This window comes from Dicentrarchus labrax, unplaced genomic scaffold, assembly GCF_905237075.1.
Source record: "Dicentrarchus labrax unplaced genomic scaffold, dlabrax2021, whole genome shotgun sequence".
Lineage (NCBI taxonomy): Eukaryota > Metazoa > Chordata > Actinopteri > Moronidae > Dicentrarchus > Dicentrarchus labrax.
The window spans coordinates 4,219,759-4,239,106 of record NW_026136723.1 but is presented as its reverse complement, the minus strand read 5'-3'; the positions used below and the strand labels follow the sequence as shown (position 1 = coordinate 4,239,106).

General features: G+C 41.9%; 1 protein-coding gene across 2 annotated transcripts; it reads right to left on the bottom strand.

Moving 5' to 3' along the window:
• Positions 1-10,082: 10,082 nt before the first annotated feature.
• On the bottom strand, positions 10,083-17,898 carry LOC127357984 (toll-like receptor 13). 2 transcript variants are annotated; one of them, XM_051390713.1, is made up of 4 exons: positions 17,782-17,898; positions 14,143-16,748; positions 11,731-11,848; positions 10,083-11,619 (listed from the first exon to the last, which is right to left on the bottom strand). In XM_051390713.1, exons 2-4 carry the CDS (start codon positions 16,658-16,660, stop codon positions 11,379-11,381), a joined length of 2,877 nt encoding a protein of 958 aa, XP_051246673.1. In that variant the 5' UTR covers positions 16,661-16,748; positions 17,782-17,898; the 3' UTR covers positions 10,083-11,378. The 2 variants fall into 2 exon arrangements, with proteins under 2 accessions (XP_051246673.1, XP_051246674.1); XM_051390714.1 differs by having other exon boundaries at positions 14,143-16,051; positions 17,782-17,855.
• Between the last annotated feature and the right edge of the window lie 1,450 nt (positions 17,899-19,348).

The following is a 19,348-nucleotide window of genomic DNA, read 5'->3' as shown; positions in this document are numbered from 1 at the left end:
GATAGATAGATAGATAGATGGAATCAGAATTGTAAAGTTATAGAACTGTAATAAAAGTCATTATCATGGAGTTTCATAACTACGTTCGGGAACAAAGACCACGCCCCGAACTCTCCTCATTTCCGCTCAAAAAACATACTTAAGCACAACTTTTCCGTTCACTCTCTCCTTGAATCATATTCTACATCCCTCCCCCCCAACCCTTTTTAATTTATCTCCCTCTCTTATCAAAATACAGGAACCACTTGGGCTCTTGAAGAGTCAAAGAGACGGCTCCCCCACTCAGCGTCTCAGCACCCTCTTTGTTCCATCCAACCAGTTTGCTGAACTTCTCCCTCCATCGACCTACCTAACCAGTCTTCCTCCCTTTCTATCAATCCTCACCCATCCTTTTCTCATTCAAACTTGGTGGCCTGGCTGTCCTTCTCTCTGATAGTACGGTGCTGATGGGCACAGCCATTTTGAAATGCGTCCATGGTTCAGGTCGTTCAGGAGGTTCAAGCTGTTGTTTTTGTGTCTGCTGCAACAATTCAAATTACCGTGAGCTGAAAGGATCTAGAAACATGAACCATGGCCCAAAAAAAGGAAGTGATGAGCTAAACTGTAGATTCGATTGCTACCAGATCTTCCGAGGATCATCATCGGACGAAGCTGATCAACAGTTGCACAAGGCTTGTTGATACCATATTTAGTTTTTAAGATATTGACCAATGAAGTCACAGCATATGTCCACATAAGGACCTGAAACATACCCTAAAAGTTTAATTCAAATCCACCGCTAGGGGGCGCTAAAAAGCAAAAAATGGGTGTGTTTGTTCCAGTGTGTTTCAACCTTTCCAAGGTGGGGTCGTGGCCTATTGTGCGTCTCCCTTCTTTAAGATCCACACCTCCAGTTTGTCCATTCGTTTCTTTTACTAAACCTGATTTTATTCAACTCCAAACTTCTGCAAATTCAGCAACAGAGACACATAAACCGGAAGTGACTTTGCCCAATAATTATATAGTTTTCTTTTCCCTCGGGGGAAACATCCTGCCAGCAGTGTGTGAATGTTTCTCTGCTTTATAATCCCATCTGTCCCGAGCTGCCGGCTGCAGCAGATACAATCGAGTCATAAACAATAACTGAGACATCAGTGGAAACACAGCGAGGTGTTACAGTCGGACAGAAACACAACGCTCTGAACAGCCGGCTAAAAATATTCAGTTTGTTTCTGCTGACAGAAAGGAAGTCAGAGATGTGTTTGTCTGTCTGTTTATCCCTCCGTCGTTCTCAAGGTTTCACTCTAACTGGTTTAATAAGAAAACAACAACAAGCAGAAAATACCTCATTTACTTTGACTTACTGCAGTTTTAAGCATTTTACTTGAAGTTTTGTGGTTTAAAAAGTGAAGAATTGCAACAGTCGCTCGTTTGCATCACAAACACACAGCATGGTCTCACAGCAAAACCGCTGATTCACTAGATCAGTGGTTGACTACCCGGGGGTGTATACACGTCTATATCTCATGATCTGGCTCACTTCTGTGAGGTAAAGACACAGAACGATGGTCAAACAATGAATCTGTCTGAAGCCTGTTGAGTTTGTGTTCCAGAATCCAGAATTCTAGAAGAAGTCTCGACATAAAACTAACATACAAATATTTGGCAGGTATCGTGTCCACCAGCTTAGTTTGAGTGTTAGCGTACAAACATCAGCTAATTATCACCAAAGGGCAGCTGAGGCTGATGGGAATTTAATTACTTTTGTTTTGGTGCCAGAGGATCGACAAAGACTTTGTAGGATTCTTTTTCTGTGAATAATGGACACCTGGAATAATTAAAGCATTGTTTTAGTTGTTTAGTTGACATGGAAGCCCATTTGTGCCCGAGTGACGGGAAAGAAAAGATTGTGTTAGTTGTGTTAGAAGGTTTCTCATTCTAATGACACATGGCAGAGATGAGCTTGCATACAAAGAGGACAGCGGGGGGGTTTCTGACACAAACATAATCTTACACATATAAATCTAATGCACAGTCGCATACACACGCAGTGATGGAGCTTTGAAGTATGTTTGTGTTCATCAGAGAAGAGCAGAAGAGAGAGTCTGGTCCATCTGCCCCGACAAACAACCGGCTGTTTACTTGTTGTTCATTGTTGTTGATGAGGAGCTGTCATGAAACGACTCACTGAGCTCTTTATTTCCTGCTGCTCCTCTTTTACATTTCCAGCTGGAAGACTTTCCTCTAAAGCAAACATCAACCTGTCTCCATCTGACAGCCGCCGCGTTCGCCCAAAGACAACCGCAGTCACACATCTCGAAGGAACGCGGTACAGCCAGAGCGAGCTTCCCACCAGGAGGAAGACGGAGGCAACCTGAGGACGGAGGGACGACAGAAGAGTCGCTTTCCTCAGGCTAAACCAGGCTGTGCTCCAGGCTTTCTCTCTATCCTCAAGGGTCATTTACTCATTCATTTAATACTAGAAGAAAAACTGAATTTAAATGAACTTAAATAGCAGGTGGAGTGTTTTCTTCTACAGAGAGTGTTTTTTATTGGGTTCTTTTATGGGGATTTCTCCACTTTTAACGGGGGGGGTGGAGCACGCCACCACTATGCTTCGCTTCCCATCCCTGTGATCATGAAGCTAACACTGCTCTGTAAATGAGAGGAGCGGGGACTTTGACCTTGTGTGAAGCTCCACCCCCTTTTGGGTCAAGACAGTCGCTTTAATTTGACTGACTGTAAATGTAAATTCTGAGCTCTTTGCCAATTTAATAGCATTAAACAGCCAGCAAGTTACGCTGTGTCATTTCTAATCAACTATCAGCAGGAATAGTTATTGATGAGTGTCCTGACAGATACAGCTACCTTATTGAATCTCATATTTCTGTCGTCTGTCCAGTGTGAGGTTACTGTAAACTAAGTCCATGGCTTGTGTTTATTAATCCACCTTTTACTATGAAACCACAGAAGTAGAAAACAGGAGGGTTTATCTCCACTTCCTGTTACTTTCTGCTGTTTACAAGGTTCATTATTAGAAGGTAGGTCAGATCAGTTTATGGGAATTATCAAGGTTCAAATCCCCTCTGCTCTACACTGTCAAAAAAACGGCTGTTTTAGGGAACTAAAACCTCTACTGTCCCATATGAGCTGTAGACTGTGAATAAATAGTTTTATGGTGAAGTGAAGAAGTTCAAGGTCGCTGATACTGAAACCGAGTCGGATACTCCACTGATTGATATAAAATTGTTGGATTTTACTATTATTTTTATCTTTAACTTCATCCCAAGGCCTCCGGCCGCGTTTTAAGGACCTCGGTCTGAATGGCGGCGGTGTGACTGTGGAAGGAGCAGTCCTGCAGGACGGCTCGGTGTCAGCGGAGAGCCTTCCTGTTATCAATTAGAGGCGAGCTGTTTGTGTAAATTGGCTTTCAGCGCGCTCAGATGGAGTCTCACTGCCTGCAGCTACACAGGAGACGAGAGTCTGCTCGACCGACACAAAGAGGCTTCTCACTGCTCCTCTTCTTCATCCCCTGACTGACTCTTCCCAATGCAAGGTTGGTTTTCTGGTTTAAAGCCGGCGGGCGCACACACACACACAGGCACACGCACGCACGCACACACACACACACACACACACACACACACACACACACACACACACACAGAGTTCTCACTAGCAGAGGAGGAAGTTTTCAGATCCTTTAATTAAGTAAAAGTACTCATACCAGCAGGGGGCGCTCCAGTGGCTGATAGTATTGAGTCTTATGGAGAAGTTGATGTATGATCTCTGAGTTTCAGTCTTCTTCCATACAGCATGATGTTCATTTAGTAATTGATGGTCCCATTTAGAGTAAAACAGACCATTAAGCAATGAAACTAGATCTTTTAGAAAATATTTTCTGGTTTTCTCTCTGACGTTCTCCAGCTGCTCAGCTTCAAACGTTTCCTGATGGACAGACAGCTTTAACTACTAGCTAGTAGCTAACCGCTAATTAACTGGCTGTTTATCGGGATTGTCGCGACTTACAATACCTGATTGCACAGCACCGTTTCTAAAACTACTGCAATGCATGTAGCGATGTTTTTAGGCATGTTTGTACAATGAAAATGCACAAAAGAAAGACATTTTTTTATATATAAATAATTATCAAGTAAAAGCGACTTGTTCAAGTGAGAATTGTTGGTGACTTCTGGCCCTGAGTTTTGTCGCGGGACTCCTGTGGTTGGTGAATCTGGCGGGAAACTACGATTGGTCAAATGTGCAGAAAAGTTGCAGTGAACGGACAAAACAGCAACATCAATGAGAATTCCTGAACTGTATCTGCTGTTAGCCGGCAACAGAACCGGGCTCAGCAGCCGGACCGGGATCGAACACAGCCTCAGAGACTGACAGGGAATAACGTTACAGTACCGAGGTCATTTACAGAGTTAGACTGATAAGTAGCTGACCGCTAACTGCTGCCCCGGGATGCCAGGATCCAAACCCGGCAAGAAAACCATCGGCCGTGTTCACTGGAAGGTAGACGTTGAAATATGAGGAAGTTCACATGGACTTTAACTCTTATGCTGTTTCCCTGTGATGAAGGTTCTGAAGTTTTCTCAGGGACATATCACAGCTCTGCTCTCTTTCCTCCTCTTCATCCTCTTGCCTTTAAACCAGCCTACTCTCTCTCTCTCTCTTTCTCTCTCTCTCTCTGTGAACTTCCCCTTCTGTCCAGCTGACGGCTGGAGTCAAACCGGACCAGAATCAAAGGCAGAAACAGGATGAATAAGAGATGAAAGGAGAGGTGGAAGGAGGACAGCGGAGGAGAGGGGAAGAGAGGAACAAGAGAGAGACGGCTGGCTGAGGAGGAGAGGAGAGTGTATCATCATCTTTATTGATTGATTGATTTATATTTGTTGGTAATTACATACGAGTGCAGATGTGTTTGTATCTGACGCCGTATCCTGTATGTCTACCTATTAAAAATAGGTTATTTTAATTGTGTACTGTTAACTGAAAAAAAGTTTAAAAATTAGGATGTCTCCTGTTGTTTTAACATTAAATCAGAGATTACCCCACCAGCAGGGGGCGCCTCTCCTCCTCCTGCAGGTGTATTTCAGGCTCCTTTAACCTGCAGCTCGGCTCCGTGAGATAAAGCGGTTTCTGTGTGAGAGGATTCAGAGAAATGATTTTTACTGGCGTCAGCAGGCAGACTGCTGACAGAGCGAGGAGGCTGCAATGTGCTCCTCAATGACAGCTGATAACCAGACAGGAAATACAGAAATCACCAGAGTGTGTTTGTGTTCTGTGTGTGTTTGAAACCGAGACGTGTGTGTGTGTGGGATTAAGGGCAAAGGGGAGTTAAAATGGAGGGCATATCTTCCGGAGTGGACAAATATACTGATGATTAATTTAAATTCTGGGATAGAGAGAAAAAGAGGAGGCATAAACACCTTAGCTAATAGGACCATCATCGGTTTTAAAAAAGACTTCTTTATGTATATTTATTCTGCAGTTGGAAATATAACAGAGATCCTGTTCCGACCAACGTTATTATAAATTAAATGCAATACGTAAATAACAATAAATTACAATAAATAGCGTTTAAGTGAAGCAGTCTGCATCAGATGCTGCATTCAGTCCCGATCTCTTTCACCGGTCGCCTGTCGATGGCGTCATATCCCCTTTGTGCCTGCGTCAGCATTGTGGTTGTCTGCCAGAAGCTGTCATACATTGACTGTTGATCCAGTCTGAAGCCACATTGTTACCATCCACTGTTTAGATCTTGGTGCTTTTTAACTCTAGATTTGAACCGGATGAAGGATTTTAGTCATCGGACGTCTGGATCTTAAGTTATCAGAGAAACAAGCTGAGCCAATGTTAGCAGCAGCTCAGCTCGCAGCCCCTCCGGGACGTCCTTTGTCTGTCCAACAGCGTGGGAGAAGCAGTGATTGTTAAGGTGGAACTGCTTTATTCAGTGTGTTTAGTGGTTTTAATCAGCGGGTCTGTTTGTTTTGGAGAGGAGGAGACCTCTGTGGATCATTGGGCTCCCGGAGAAGCTGACTGCAATGACGCCAATGGTGGTGAGGACAGCAACTCCCATGATCCCACAGACTCTGTTGTCTTTCTTCCCTTGTGGCCGAAACTTGAAGCACATTCAGAGCCGGTAACTGGTTCTTTATTATTTTACAGACTCAACCGTCCTCAGTTTCGGGTTTGGAGTGTGACGTATGACGATGAGTCCGAGGTTGTAAACGAGTCTCTGGATTAAACTTCCTGGTGGGTTCTGGTCCTCCATAGTTAAAAGAGCCGCAGTGTTTCAGAGTAAAGACGTGTTTTTGTGTCTCTGGCAGTTAACTGCGGGCTAATGGAGGTCAGAAGAGGTGTAACGGCAGCAGATTGTTTCAGTTTGAAGGTTTTCTCCGTCTCTTCTTTTCCTTCCACTCGATGACTTTTAATGTCTCCGGCCTCTGAATGAAGAGCTGTGATCTGATGAGTGGTTGCCAGGCAACCATGTCATTTTTGGGCCATTAAGTTTTGGAGACGGCCGCGGAGCTCGTAGTTTAGAGTTTTCTATGAAAAGCACTTAAAGTAAAATGTGTCTCTGAAGGTTTGTTTTAATGCAGCTCTGCTTTTTACTTTATGGGCTTCATTCAGATTTTAATCTCCCTCTTTTTATGCCTTTAATTTGCTCGACTGCAAAATAAAACATAAAACTTTAAAGAAAAAGTTTGATGTGACGTCATCAAGCCAAAATGTTTCAGATAATTCTGTGTGTCTTTCCATTGTTCACATTCTCTGTCTGCGGCACATTTTTATGCAGGAAGACAAACATGTTTAAGTTTATCAGAGTTCAAGAAGGTTTATTAGTCCATCTGGAAACTCCATAAATCACCTCTGTACCAGAGAATCTCTAATAAGGGGAGAACTTCCACTCTCAGTAAACTTCTGGGTTCTGAACTGTTGCAGTTCCCCTCTGGCTCCATGTGAGGGCGCCCACAGGATGAGTGCAGAATGAATGGAGCTCTATGGAGCTATACCCTCAAAATCCACTTTTCTCAGGATAGAATTTTTTGTCTAGTAATTTGAATGTTGCATTCGAAAGGGGACGCAAAGAAATTATACATTGCTGGGTGTTTTTTTTAGAGACTTTCGACCTATAACCCATGTTGAACTTGCAAAAACTACAATCAAATCTGAGATTTCTCAACGACAATCAGGTGAAAGAGACAAATGTAGCCGTCTAGCTCCATCTGCTCCCATTCATTCTGCACTGATGGGCGATCGCCCCCAGTGGACCTCTGCTGGAACTGCAACCAGTATTCAGTATAATGGGACTTAATAGAGAGAGGACAGGCTCTCCGTAGACGGGCTCTGTCGGTACCCTCAAACTGCCCTCGGAGGTTGTGTTCACTGGGAGGCTGTTGAGCCCCGTTCGGTTGCTAACACTAATGGTAGCTTCATTAACAGTTAGCTAACGGCAGCTACATTAGCAGTTAGAATAATTGAGGCACAGCGGCCGGAGGACGTCAGAGGGAAAACCAGACAATATTCTCTCCATAAAATATGATCCAGTTTGACCCAAATCTCTGATAAAGTTGTGTTTGTACAGTGATCAGTGAGCTCCGCTAGCTAGCCATGCTGTTAGCTAGCTAGCTAACTAATGAATCTTCGCTCTGTGTCGCTAAAAGTTGAAGATTGGTTGACGGGTGGATGTCTGATATTATTGGTTGAAATTAGTTAGTTCATGCTGACGTAAGCACACATCACATTTTGTTTTACAGGAAGACACAATGATTGGATTTTGATATAAAAACAAAATAAATTGATTTTGTGTAAAGTGGCAGACATTGTTAAATAGGGGAACAATATAACTGAGGATGTGATCTTAGAACAAAGCTGCTACTAACAAGATTAGCACATTAGAAGTCACATTAGCTACTTTTTAATAAAACATGAAGCAATAATGAGCAGAAAATAACAGGTGAAGATGAAGAAGAGAGTGAATCTCTGATAGTGCATCTTTCATTGCAATTTGAGTTTGATTAATTAGACTGCTCACTAATGATGTATGAGGAACACACACACGGCCGGATCAATACAGGCATATTAAGGAAGTATCGACTGAGGAAATTAAAGGTTTAATTAATCAGCGAGCGGCTGGACGTGGCTGTTTTTGGGACACCGATCGACCCTGAACCAGATTTATGTCCCTGATCAATAACACACAGTGGACCTGCTGTTAAATATACAGCCGCTTTATGTAGCCATCAATAACACGCTGACGATCCTGCTGTTTGCTAGATTGTTTGGGAACCGCAGTTAAACACAAAAACAGAGACACTTAAAGGTTAATCCAATAATTTCTGTACTTTTACTTAAAATATTACACTGCATGAACTGTGAATCAGCACTGTGGGCTCAGTTAACTAAAAAGTACCAATAACTATTATCAGAGCAATAAATGTGATTATTGATTAAATAATTCTCCTGAGTAACTAGGCTATGTATGAGTCATAATTGAATATTTAATCGATTAATTAATGTCTAGAAGCTGGTTTACACATGGTATTAACACATGTTCGGATTTAACTTTTGATCTCATATTTGACTTTTTATAACATAATTATGACTCTTGACCCACACTGAGGGGCAGCGGGCCGAGCTGCTGCTAACGTTAGCTCAGCTTGTTTCTCTGATAACTTAAGATCCAGACGTCCGATGACTAAAATCCTTCATCAGGTTCAAATCTAGAGTTAAAAAGCACCAAGATCTAAAGAGTGGATGGTAACAATGTGGCTTCAGACTGGATAAACAGTCAATGTATGACAGCTTCTGGCAGACAACCACAACGCTGACGCAGGCACAAAGGGGATATGACGCCATCGACAGGCGACCGGTGAAACGCAGCGTTACCTGAATAACATTTTTGGTGAGTATTTATATTGATGATGTGATGATAAGCTTGTGTTATTGTCAGTTATCCTTCACATATTTCTTGTAGAAGTAGGAATTTTCACCTGAAGGTGGCGCTAGAGGAAATGTTGTTCTCTCCATTTTTCATTGCAACCTGTAAAATGTATTTAAAGTTCATGCATATCATCACTAAATCTGAATTACAGTGCATATACAGTGTAGTCAACTAACTGTAGCATACACATACTCAATGTGTTCAATATTAGAAGGGTGATCAATAATAACTAAAATTAAATAATTAGTCTGAAAGCCACATGCAGTCCAGAGTTCGCCATAAATAATAAAATAAATCTAAAAACATGGAATCTAATAAACTGACTGTAAAAGCTCAGAGTGAAAAAAACTCACTTAATATAATGAAATATTGATTTTTAAATGCGAAATCTATACTAATATAATGTCATTTTTCTTCATCAACAAACTGCTGTCAGTTTTTAATTTCTTCTCTTGTTCTCTCTCTCACACACACACACACACACACACACACACACACAATGATACCGACCACATACAGTGTTTAACGAGCGTCTGTGACAGGAGTGTGTGTAATCAGTGAGGTCAGACAGATTAACAAGGCTCACGGTCGAACCTTCAGACGGCCGACACATGAAGTTTATATGTTGTAGCGTAACGTAGCGTTAGCATCAGTTATTTCTCATATTAGACTTTGTTGTATTGCCGCCTTTAGGAATAACGTTTAATTATTTTAATTGTTCTTCAGTCACAGAGGCTGACACATAAGATCAGAGTCAGAATGAGTTTTAATGCCATGTAGGTTTTCACATAAAGGAATTTGTCTCCGTATATTCAGCAGCAGCATAACAATGGACACAGAAGGGAAACAAAGACTGCAAGTAAGGAAGCATAAAAAGAAAAATAGAAAATTAACAATAATATATGAAAGCAAAATGTCATAAAGACTATGCAAATATTTATAGACAGTGTGTACAAAATGGCTGTTTTAAATGGATGATGTACAGTTTGTGCAGGAACGTGCAAAAGATCACAGTATTAAGTATAAAGAGTGTAGCATCCCCGGCTGAATGATGGTCTACTCTTTAACTGATGGTTCACAATGTATTTATTGATGAGCAAACAAAACACTGTAGCTCCCTTAAGCCTTGAATACATCTGGAACACAACGAGCTACAGAAACACAAGTGAAACATTATTAATATTTTATATTCTGACGACAAAGTTATTGTACTAAAGCCTTACAATATTTAATTGATCCAAATGTCATTTTAACTTCATATATAATATTCAAATGATTAAATATCACCTTTTTAACACTTTTAGCTGAGTGACAATCTCTGATAAAGTGCTATACGTAAATATATTTAACATCAAGTGAGTTTTTATGTCACATATGCAGCTTTAATGTCATATATTGTGGCTACAGTAAACACACAAATGCAGCATTCATTAAAACCGTAACAGCAAGCAAACTCCACCGGGATAATGGCTCCTTGAGACCGACAGAGTTGCCTCAAATGAGCTAATATAGCAGTCTTGCTAGCATAAACGTTCTACCTTAAAACTCTACAAAATTACAAAAAGGCACCATAATATGACTTAACATTAAACACCATATAAAACAAAATCGTAACAAACCTTTTACCCTTTTTAGCTGGGTGCTAGGAAAACAAAATAGCGATCATTTTTTACATTAGGCAAGCATGCTTTGTTATGCAGCTAGACTTGACGAGCTACCATACAGCTTTTTCCAACCTTAATATAAAAATAATAGGCCTGAGGATAATGTAACGTAATAACTCTTAAAGATTAATACAAATGAAAAATGGTAACTTCTTCAAATATGTTGGACCATGGGCACCCAGTTAGCTCAGTGGGTAGAGCTGGTGACCCATGTACCGAGGCTGAGTCCTTGGTGCAGCGGCCCAGGGTTCGAATCCAACCTGCAGCCCCTTGTTGCGTGTCCCCCTCTCCTGTCTATCTTCAGCTATCTTTATCATAAAGGCAAGAAAAAACTTTAAAACATATGTTGGACCATATTAAAAGCTCATTTACAAAGAGTATTTGCCTTTTTACTTATGTGCAGTAGTACATTTATATGACTGGTAGCCTGTATTCCTTTTTTAAATTTTAATTCCAACAGTGGCAATGAATTAAATACATATATACACGGATATATGTATGAAGCAGAAGCAAGTGTAACAAAACCTTTCAAACCAGTCTGTCAAAAGTTGAGTTGAGACACGACAAATAACGGAAATTTAAAAACTGATGATTCTCAGTCAGTCCTTTTCAGGGTGGACATCAGAGTTACTGATATTCTATAAGTGAAAGTCACACTGAATCTAAACATATGTGCACCATGTCTGTGTAAGTGTGTCTCTGTAAGTTTAACTCTATAACGTTATTCAGTGTGGCTGGGTTGCAGCTAGCTGGCTAATGTTAGCTTGCTAACAGTATGGCTAGCAGCCTGCTGGTCCAGTCAGGAGGTCTGTGTTGTCGGCGACAGTGTCCCCTGTCTCCAGAGCTCTCCGGACGTTCTGCCAGAAGACACCTGCGTGTTGGCCGTCCTGAGGCCAGCTCAGGTAGGTGCGTTTCTTCACCAGCTTCCTCATGCGGTAGTAGGGAGACAGCTGCTGGGCCGGGATCTCCTCCAGAAACAGCAGGATCAACACGTCTTTCTGCTCGTCAAACAGACGGAAGCTGCAACAAAGACAACACAGGACAGACCATGAGGACGATTCAGAGGACTGGATCCGTTCGGGAGGTTGTGAGATAAAAGCAGGAGGTGCTGCTGGATGTGAGCGCCCTCACCTGGCCATCTGGATCTCTCTGGAGCACCACTCGCTCTGCAGGTAGCGCCGGCTGATCACACAGATGGTCTTCCTGCTGCCATAGATGGCGTCTGTAATGTTCTCAATGATGGCCTTACCTGTGGAGACAGTTCGACACAGCATGTTAATGAAGTCAAGTGAGAATCCATCACATCAAGCTTTGAGCTAGGTGGTTGGTATGGCGGCCGCTAAAGAGGTTAGTATAGATCATTGACAGGTCATATAATGGACAAGTTCCCAGGAAGTGTCTTTAATCTGCATTCTATGTCAAGGCCAGCAGGGGGCAGCTCCATTGAATGCAATAAAAACAGATACCATGCAGTCTTATGGAGAATTAGCCGACTTCTCACTTCATTTGAGCTCAGTAAACAGTTTCCTATCCTTATCTAGTTTCAGTCTTCTTCCATACAGCATGATGTTCATTTAGTAACTGATGGTCCCATTTAGAGTAAAACAGACCATAAAAGGGTATGCTTTGGGGCAGGGGCTACCTTGGGACTGACAAGTCAATTGGAAATGCATGATTAATTAGGTGCAGTTGAAAAGGTCTGCCAGTAACATTTGTAACATGTCTGTTAATGAGAAGTTGCTACAATCAATTTCGTCATTACCATCAAATATGTGCAGGAACAGAAAGATTGACATGGTTAGCAACTAAGTGGAACAAATATTAAATTGAACTTTTCATTGAATTTTCAAGAAGTTATTATTTTCTGTTGTTTTTTCAACCGTTTGTAGGGTGGAAATACACCGAAACTGAATCATGGCATGAACCCAAAGGAAGACAAATGTAATTCATCTGAGAGTTTGAGGCAGAGTTTACTGCAGCTTCTACAAACCTTCCACCCAGATTGATCTTTTTAAGGTTGACGCTCACGAAGCTGCTGAATCCTGAAGTACCTGTTTTGTTCTTTGCAAGTACATCTAATTCTGGACACCACAAACCAAGATGAAATCAGCTAAGCGAGCCACATGTCAGTGAATCTATCAAACATTGAGACCTTGTAAGCGGGAAAAAAAGATGTGAAACCCCTGAGTGTGATACAGATACTTTAAAAATACACTGTAGTACATATCTCTGCACAATGTCTCTGAGAGGAAGAAGATAAAAAGAGGAAGGAAGAAACAAGTTATTGTAGGCTCTGCCACTGAACTCAAATCAGTGTAATGTGATACTGACAGCACTGTAGCTACGTGATAACTTTGGGGAAGTTAAGCTTACCCTAGCCTCTCATTAGTGTTGCATATGTGGCGCCGTAGTTTCTACCTTGCACTTGGAAAGGGAGGGTGAAGCGAGTGAGTTGCAACCTGCCATTAAATTCTCCTCTGTGGTAACAGCTGCGAAGGTGTTGGTGCAGTGTAATGAGCATTGACAGAATATAATAAGTGGACGTCTGAGTCAGTAAAAGTGAAGCCAACGCAGGGGGCATTTTATCCCGCCTATTGATATGCACGTATATATATATTTCTTTGAACTGTTGTTGTTGTCATAAGTGCTCTCACACAGAATATTGCACTATGAGAAAGTAACATAACTGCACCACGAATAAAGTCATCAACCAATCACATTGTGAGGAAAAGACATCACGTCACAACTCATGGCAGACCAAATAATTGTTTCATCACCTTGAATTATATGACAAAAGACAGAAACATTATGAAGACAACAGTGAGTTAATGTTTATCCTCTATACAGACTGCTCTGTGGGATTATTATATCATCTAAGCTCTCTTCTACTCAGAGTGTCCGCTCTGTTGCTGGCTCCATTAGTTTGTGTTTTTGTTTGTGGCGTTTTAACGTAATAATACAGCTTATTAGACCAGACTGGAGCTCCGTGACAGGCAGCTAAGATGAACCCGGTAAGTGTGACCTGTCTTTTTGAGACACCCCCGATTGGTCTGCGGTAAGTGTGTTAATTTTTTATTCTTGTGTCACTGCCTTTGTGAGTAATTTTGATGCAACATATTCACAGGCGACTATTTTGCATTTTTGTGTTGTTTGTTTGTCTGTGTAAAGGCATTTAGGGCGGGGCTACCTTGTGATTGACAGCTCATTCTCAGTGAGTCCGTCCACCTCAAGACACCAAACTCAAATCAAACTGTCAAACAGTGCTAATCAGGTATGGATCCAGATTATGTTGTTGACTATTTCTCTCCTCAAATCTGTTCAAAAACATATTTGACCGTGTGACCAGGCGAGCTGCCATTGTTTCCTGCTACGGACGATTCAAAACTGCCAAAGAAAGCAGCCCAACTCACTGCAAAAAACAAACTTGGCAACAACCATTAGGCCAAAACAGTACTCTCAACCTGACCAATGGGTGGCATCATGATAGGTTCACACTTGGTGATGAATTAATTAAGGAGGGATAGAGATTGAGAGAGTGTTTACCTGGTTGGAAGTCTCTGTGGTGCAGACACAGTCTCCAGCCCTGTTCTCCTTCCAGCACTGGAAGCATCTCTCTGTAAACCCAGTCCTCGTCGTGAACATTGTAGGAGATGAAGGCGTCGTAGTGGTGAGGAGCTCCCTTCTTCCTCTTCCTGTTGTCATAGACGAAGGCCAGGAAGAGGTAGAAGCCGTAGGCCAGCTGCCATCTCAGAAAGTGGTAGATGAAGGATGCGAGGAGAGTTAGCACAACCAGACAAGTGCTGGAAATGAAGCAGAGGAAGCTAACGTCCATCCAGCAGGACTGGATGTCAAAGTCCAGCAACTTGTTTCCTTGCTCGGCTGCAGGAAAGGAACAAGTGTACTGATGTCCGTTCACAACCTGTGTTTGTTTGTTGTTCATCACCCATTGGATAAAACCCGCATTAGAGCAGTCACAAGTGAAAGGGTTATTGTCCAGGTCCAGGTATGTTAGTGCTGGGAGAGACTGGAAGACTGTCTCATTGATCACTGTAATCTCATTGCCACTCAGCTTTAATTGTCTGAGTGCAGGCAGGTTTGCCTGGGCCAGAAAATCCAAAGACTGGAGCCTAGTTTCAGAAAGATCGAGAGCCTGCAGGTTTGGAATTGGCTGAAACAGTTCAGGATTTAAATCCGACAAATCAGTTTGCGAAATTTTCAGACTCTTGAGCCGAAAGTTGAATTGAAATGTTTGTGGATCTGGTGCAGAAATATACACATTCTCCGCTGTGAAGTCCTCTAAATGTTTCATAGCCTGGAAAAATTCTTCCGGTACGTCAAGGGGGAAGCCATAATGATATCCTGTGCATATTATTTTGAAAATTTTCAGAGATTTTAGGTGAAATGAGGCTTCGTGATAGCTTGCTTGACTTTGAAGAGTTCTGAATCCGCCATCGGTATTGAAGTAGATTGTAAGGTTTTCTAAGTGCGGCAATTCTCTGAAGTGGTTTTCATACTCGAGTGGAAGAGATACACTAAGAGTTGTTAGGTTGTTCAGTCCGTCAAAAGCCCTACGTTTCACCCTTCCGATACGATTTGTCACCAAATCCAAATGTTTTACAGACCCTAAACCTTGAAAATCCCCTCTTTTAAGAATAAGGATAAAGTTTTTGCTCAAATCCAAGTACTCAAGTTTCTGCGGGCCTATATTAAAGGCGCCTCCAAATGTCCACAGCAGGTTGTCACTAATATCTAAAATCTTCAGATCATTAAGATTTTCAAAGACGCATCCGTCCAGTTTGGCAATGCGGTTGGTGTTCAGATAAAGCTCTGTGAGGCGCGTTGTGTTTTTGAAATCCTCACAGACCAATTCGGAGATAATATTGTCACCAAGATCTAGGATCTCAAGAGAGTAGAGACTCCTAATGTCATCTGGCACTTTGGTGATTAAGTTGGTTGCTAAAGTTAGGGACTGTAGTTGCTTCATCAGTCGTAACGAGCCTTTGGACAGTTCAGTCGTGTGAGTAGTCGAAAGGTCAAGCTCTCTGAGCTGAGAGCAAGTTTCAAGTTTTGCACTTATATTGGCGACATGGTTAAAATACAGATCCAGACTCTTTAGTGTCGGTATTTTGCAGACCGTTGCTAAGAGACCTTTGTTGATCCACCTCTCCATATAATTCAGCCTTAGATGCCTCAGTGAGTCGAGATTCTGCAGAATATTTTGGATATTGTCAAAAGGGATGAAAGTATGACTTAAGATAAGTTGAGTAATGTTCTTCAGTAGAGTCTTGTCAGGTATGTCCCATTGCATGGCTTCAGATTGGTCAAATCGAGAAAGGTCTATCATCTCGAGGTGAGGAAAGATCTGTGTTGTGATGCTGAACTTTTCAAAATTACTTTCAGAAACATCTAACACCTTCAGGCCTGAGGGCTTGTTCAGCGGCAGATCTTTGGTCTGGAAGGAAGGAAACAGATTGGCTTTAATGCTCAGATTCTGTATGCGTGGTAGCTGTAGGATGGGCTGAATGTCTGCGACTTGTTGGAGCATGTTGCTGTCTAGCAACACAGTTTGTAAGCTGGACAGGAACTGAAAGGCTGAGTTATGAATGAACTGAATGCTGTTGCTACTGAGGTCTAGCAGGGTAAGGTTTGACAACCCCTGAAAGAGGTTGGCTGTCAATTTGGTGAGTCTGTTATAGCTCATGTAGAGCTCTTTCAACGACACCGCATGGATAAAAGACCCATCGTCCACGTGAGCAATATGATTACAGTCCAGGCGCAAATCTTTCAGCTTTGAGAAGCCACTGAAATCTTTATTGTTAATCTGTTCGATCTGATTGTTGTAGAGGTTTACAGAGCGTGCGTCTCTGGGGATGTCCTCAGGGATAATAACAAGTTTACGCTGTGAGCAATCTATAATAACTTCAGCCAAGGCATCTTTGGAATAATCGATAGTGCAGCTTTTCAGCGAATAAGAAAGTGAAGGATTAAGATGAAGCAGGAGACACAGAAGTAAGACAAGACGTCTCCGTACTGAGTAAGACAAACTTCCCACTGCCGGCATGCTGATTTTTGGGACTGCCGCTGGTACGTCTGTTGAGTTACTGTGATGTGGAGATTTGTTGCTGTTAATGTTGTTGAAGGGTCTAAATCTGTAGAGAACAACATGTTACACAACATTACTTCACCCCTTAAGGTACCATACGTAAGATTCTAAAGCAAATCGCTTTTTATCGCCAGTGAGTGAACGGGTTGTAGCATAGCGACTTCCTCTGCTGCCTGTGGACGCATTTCTACATGTAGGGATCAAAGGATGTGACGTTTATGCTCCTGAGTGCCTTCTCTCTCCGCTTCCCTACAGTGTCAACAGTGTGCGACACTGGCTAACGTGGTCCAACACAGAGTCCAACACAAAGTCCCATGTCAATGTTAACATTACTGCAAAGCTTGTGGAAAATATTGTGAGATTGTATGTTTAGCTGACTGATGTTAGTTTGCTAACTAATGTGGACGAATTGCCAAGTACTTAACGTAGCAAACAAAATACTGTCAGTTATCTTCACGCAGGCTCCTGTTGCTGATCTGGCTGGCTTGCCGTTACGCTGTAGGCTGGCATTGTGGTGCAGCCAGCACTGGATAACATTATTCAGCGTGGTTGTGTTTCAGGTAGCTGACTAAGCTTAGCTTTCTTTCTCACTACCATTATCGGTACCAAAATACTATCTGAGTGTATATGTTAGTTGGCTAACATTAGTTTCCCCAGCTAATGTGAGGGCTGATGGGGTGATTTGGAGCTAGTTAGTTAATTTAAGTTACATATAGAAGCTTTAAAGTAACAGTTTCACATTTTGGGAAATACACTTCCTGACTCACTGAGAAGAGCTGCACAGTAAATATGGAAATCTCACTAAAACTTGTGAATTAACACATCTTATTTAGGGCTGTAACTAGATTCTTAAATATTATCTTCATTATCAATTCATCTACCAATTACTTTTTCTAATTATGATCATAAAACAACAAGGAAATGTTTGCACAATTAATCTCATCTTAACTACCTTGATTTGAGTGCAACAGATTTTTCTTTAAATCTCAAACTGTAAATGTAAAATTTTGATGATTTTGAACTGTGATGTTTTAACACAAAAACAGACCTGTGCATAAGTACATTTTCCATATACTCACAGTTGATCTTTAGAGTTTCCGCAGTCAGAAATCACTGAACACGAATGTGTCGTCTCCGTTCTAATATTTCCACGAGAGTCAGCAGAACAGGTGCATCTGATAGCACTTCCTTTTGTATCTGAATTATAGCCTCAACTAGCATCTGTCAGAAAATAAGAGAAGTCATGTCTGATGTGTTTCACTGTGAGCTGTTGACAGGTTTGTCACAGGCCAGTGACAATCACAGGCAAAGCATGAATGAACTAAAGTTAGTCTGATTTAAATACTGACAGGAAGCAGATACACAGCAGATGTTTAAGAAAGATACATTAATCTTGAAGAGTTTAATTTATTCCATAACAGTTCAGTAGATATTCAAGAAAATGTCAACATTCAAGTTTCAATAGTTTTTTAAAAACAATTCAGTAAATATTTGAGAATGTTGCAATAGTTTTCATTAAATAGAGCTGAGAAAACAATACAAAAGAAATGTGCCTGTCTAAACTGGCAGAGGATGTGCTGAAGGATGACAAATGTCAATCCAAATTTCTACACACTTTCAGCGCAAATGGAAAGGTGAAACAGGAAGGGCCTGAGACACTAACAACACTACCCAAAGCTTGTTGAAGCTGATGGTAAAGAAAGACACACCAGCAGTGACACTCCTCTAAATGCCAACATCATGTGCACACATTCAATTCAATTCAGTTTTATTTGTATAGCGCCAATTCATAACAGAAGTTATCTCAGGACACTTTTCAAATAGAGCAGGTCTAGACCGAACATCTTATAACATTAATTACAGAGACCCAACAGTACCACCATGAGCAAGACCTTGGCGACAGGGGCAAGGAAAAACTGCCTGTTAAAAGGCAGAAACCTAGGACAGATCCTTCGGCTTTAGGTGGATGGTCGTCTGTCTCGACCAGTTGGGGTGGAGAGAGAGAGAGAGAGAGAGAGAGAGAGAGAGAGAGAGAGAGAGAGAGAGAGAGAGAGAGAGAGAGAGAGACACAGGCAGATACACAGCAACAACAGTATTGGCAATGGCAGTAAAGCAGGACCATGGCAGGAGGCTCCACCAGGATCGACGAGAACTTGCGAGACGAGAAAGCACAAGAACTCCGGGGAAGAAGTGAAGTTAGTAACATGCATTAATGGAACATGAATGAGTGCAGAAAGAGAGAGGAAGGGAGGAGCTCAGTGCACCATGGGAAATCCCCCGATAGTCTAGGCCTATAGCAGCATAACTAAGGGATGGTTCAGGACTCACCTGATCCAGCCCTAACTATAAGCTTTATCAAAGAGGAATGTCTTAAGCCTACTCTTGAATGTGGTGAGGGTGTCTGCCTCCCGAACCACAACTGGAAGCTGGTTCCACAGGAGAGGAGCTTGGTAACTGAAGGCTCTGGCTCCTGTTCTACTTTTAGAGACTATAGGAACCACAAGTAGCCCAGCATTCAGAGAACGTAGTGTTCTAGAGGGGTAATAGGGTACTATGAGCTCTTTAAGATATGAAGGGGCCTGACCAGGAAGAGCTTTATAGGTGAAGAGGAGGATTTTAAATTCTATTCTACATTTTACAGGGAGC

Bases quoted from the DNA above. Each gene is read 5' to 3' on its own strand.
- LOC127357984 (XM_051390713.1), bottom strand. From the start codon at position 16,660: ATGCCGGCAGTGGGAAGTTTGTCTTACTCAGTACGGAGACGTCTTGTC. The intron at 11,849-14,142 runs GTAAACACTCTC...CTGTCTCCACAG, and splicing joins CCACAGAGACTTCCAACCAG to GTAAGGCCATCATTGAGAAC. The intron at 11,620-11,730 runs GTGAGGGCGCTC...TCTTTGTTGCAG, and splicing joins AGAGAGATCCAGATGGCCAG to CTTCCGTCTGTTTGACGAGC.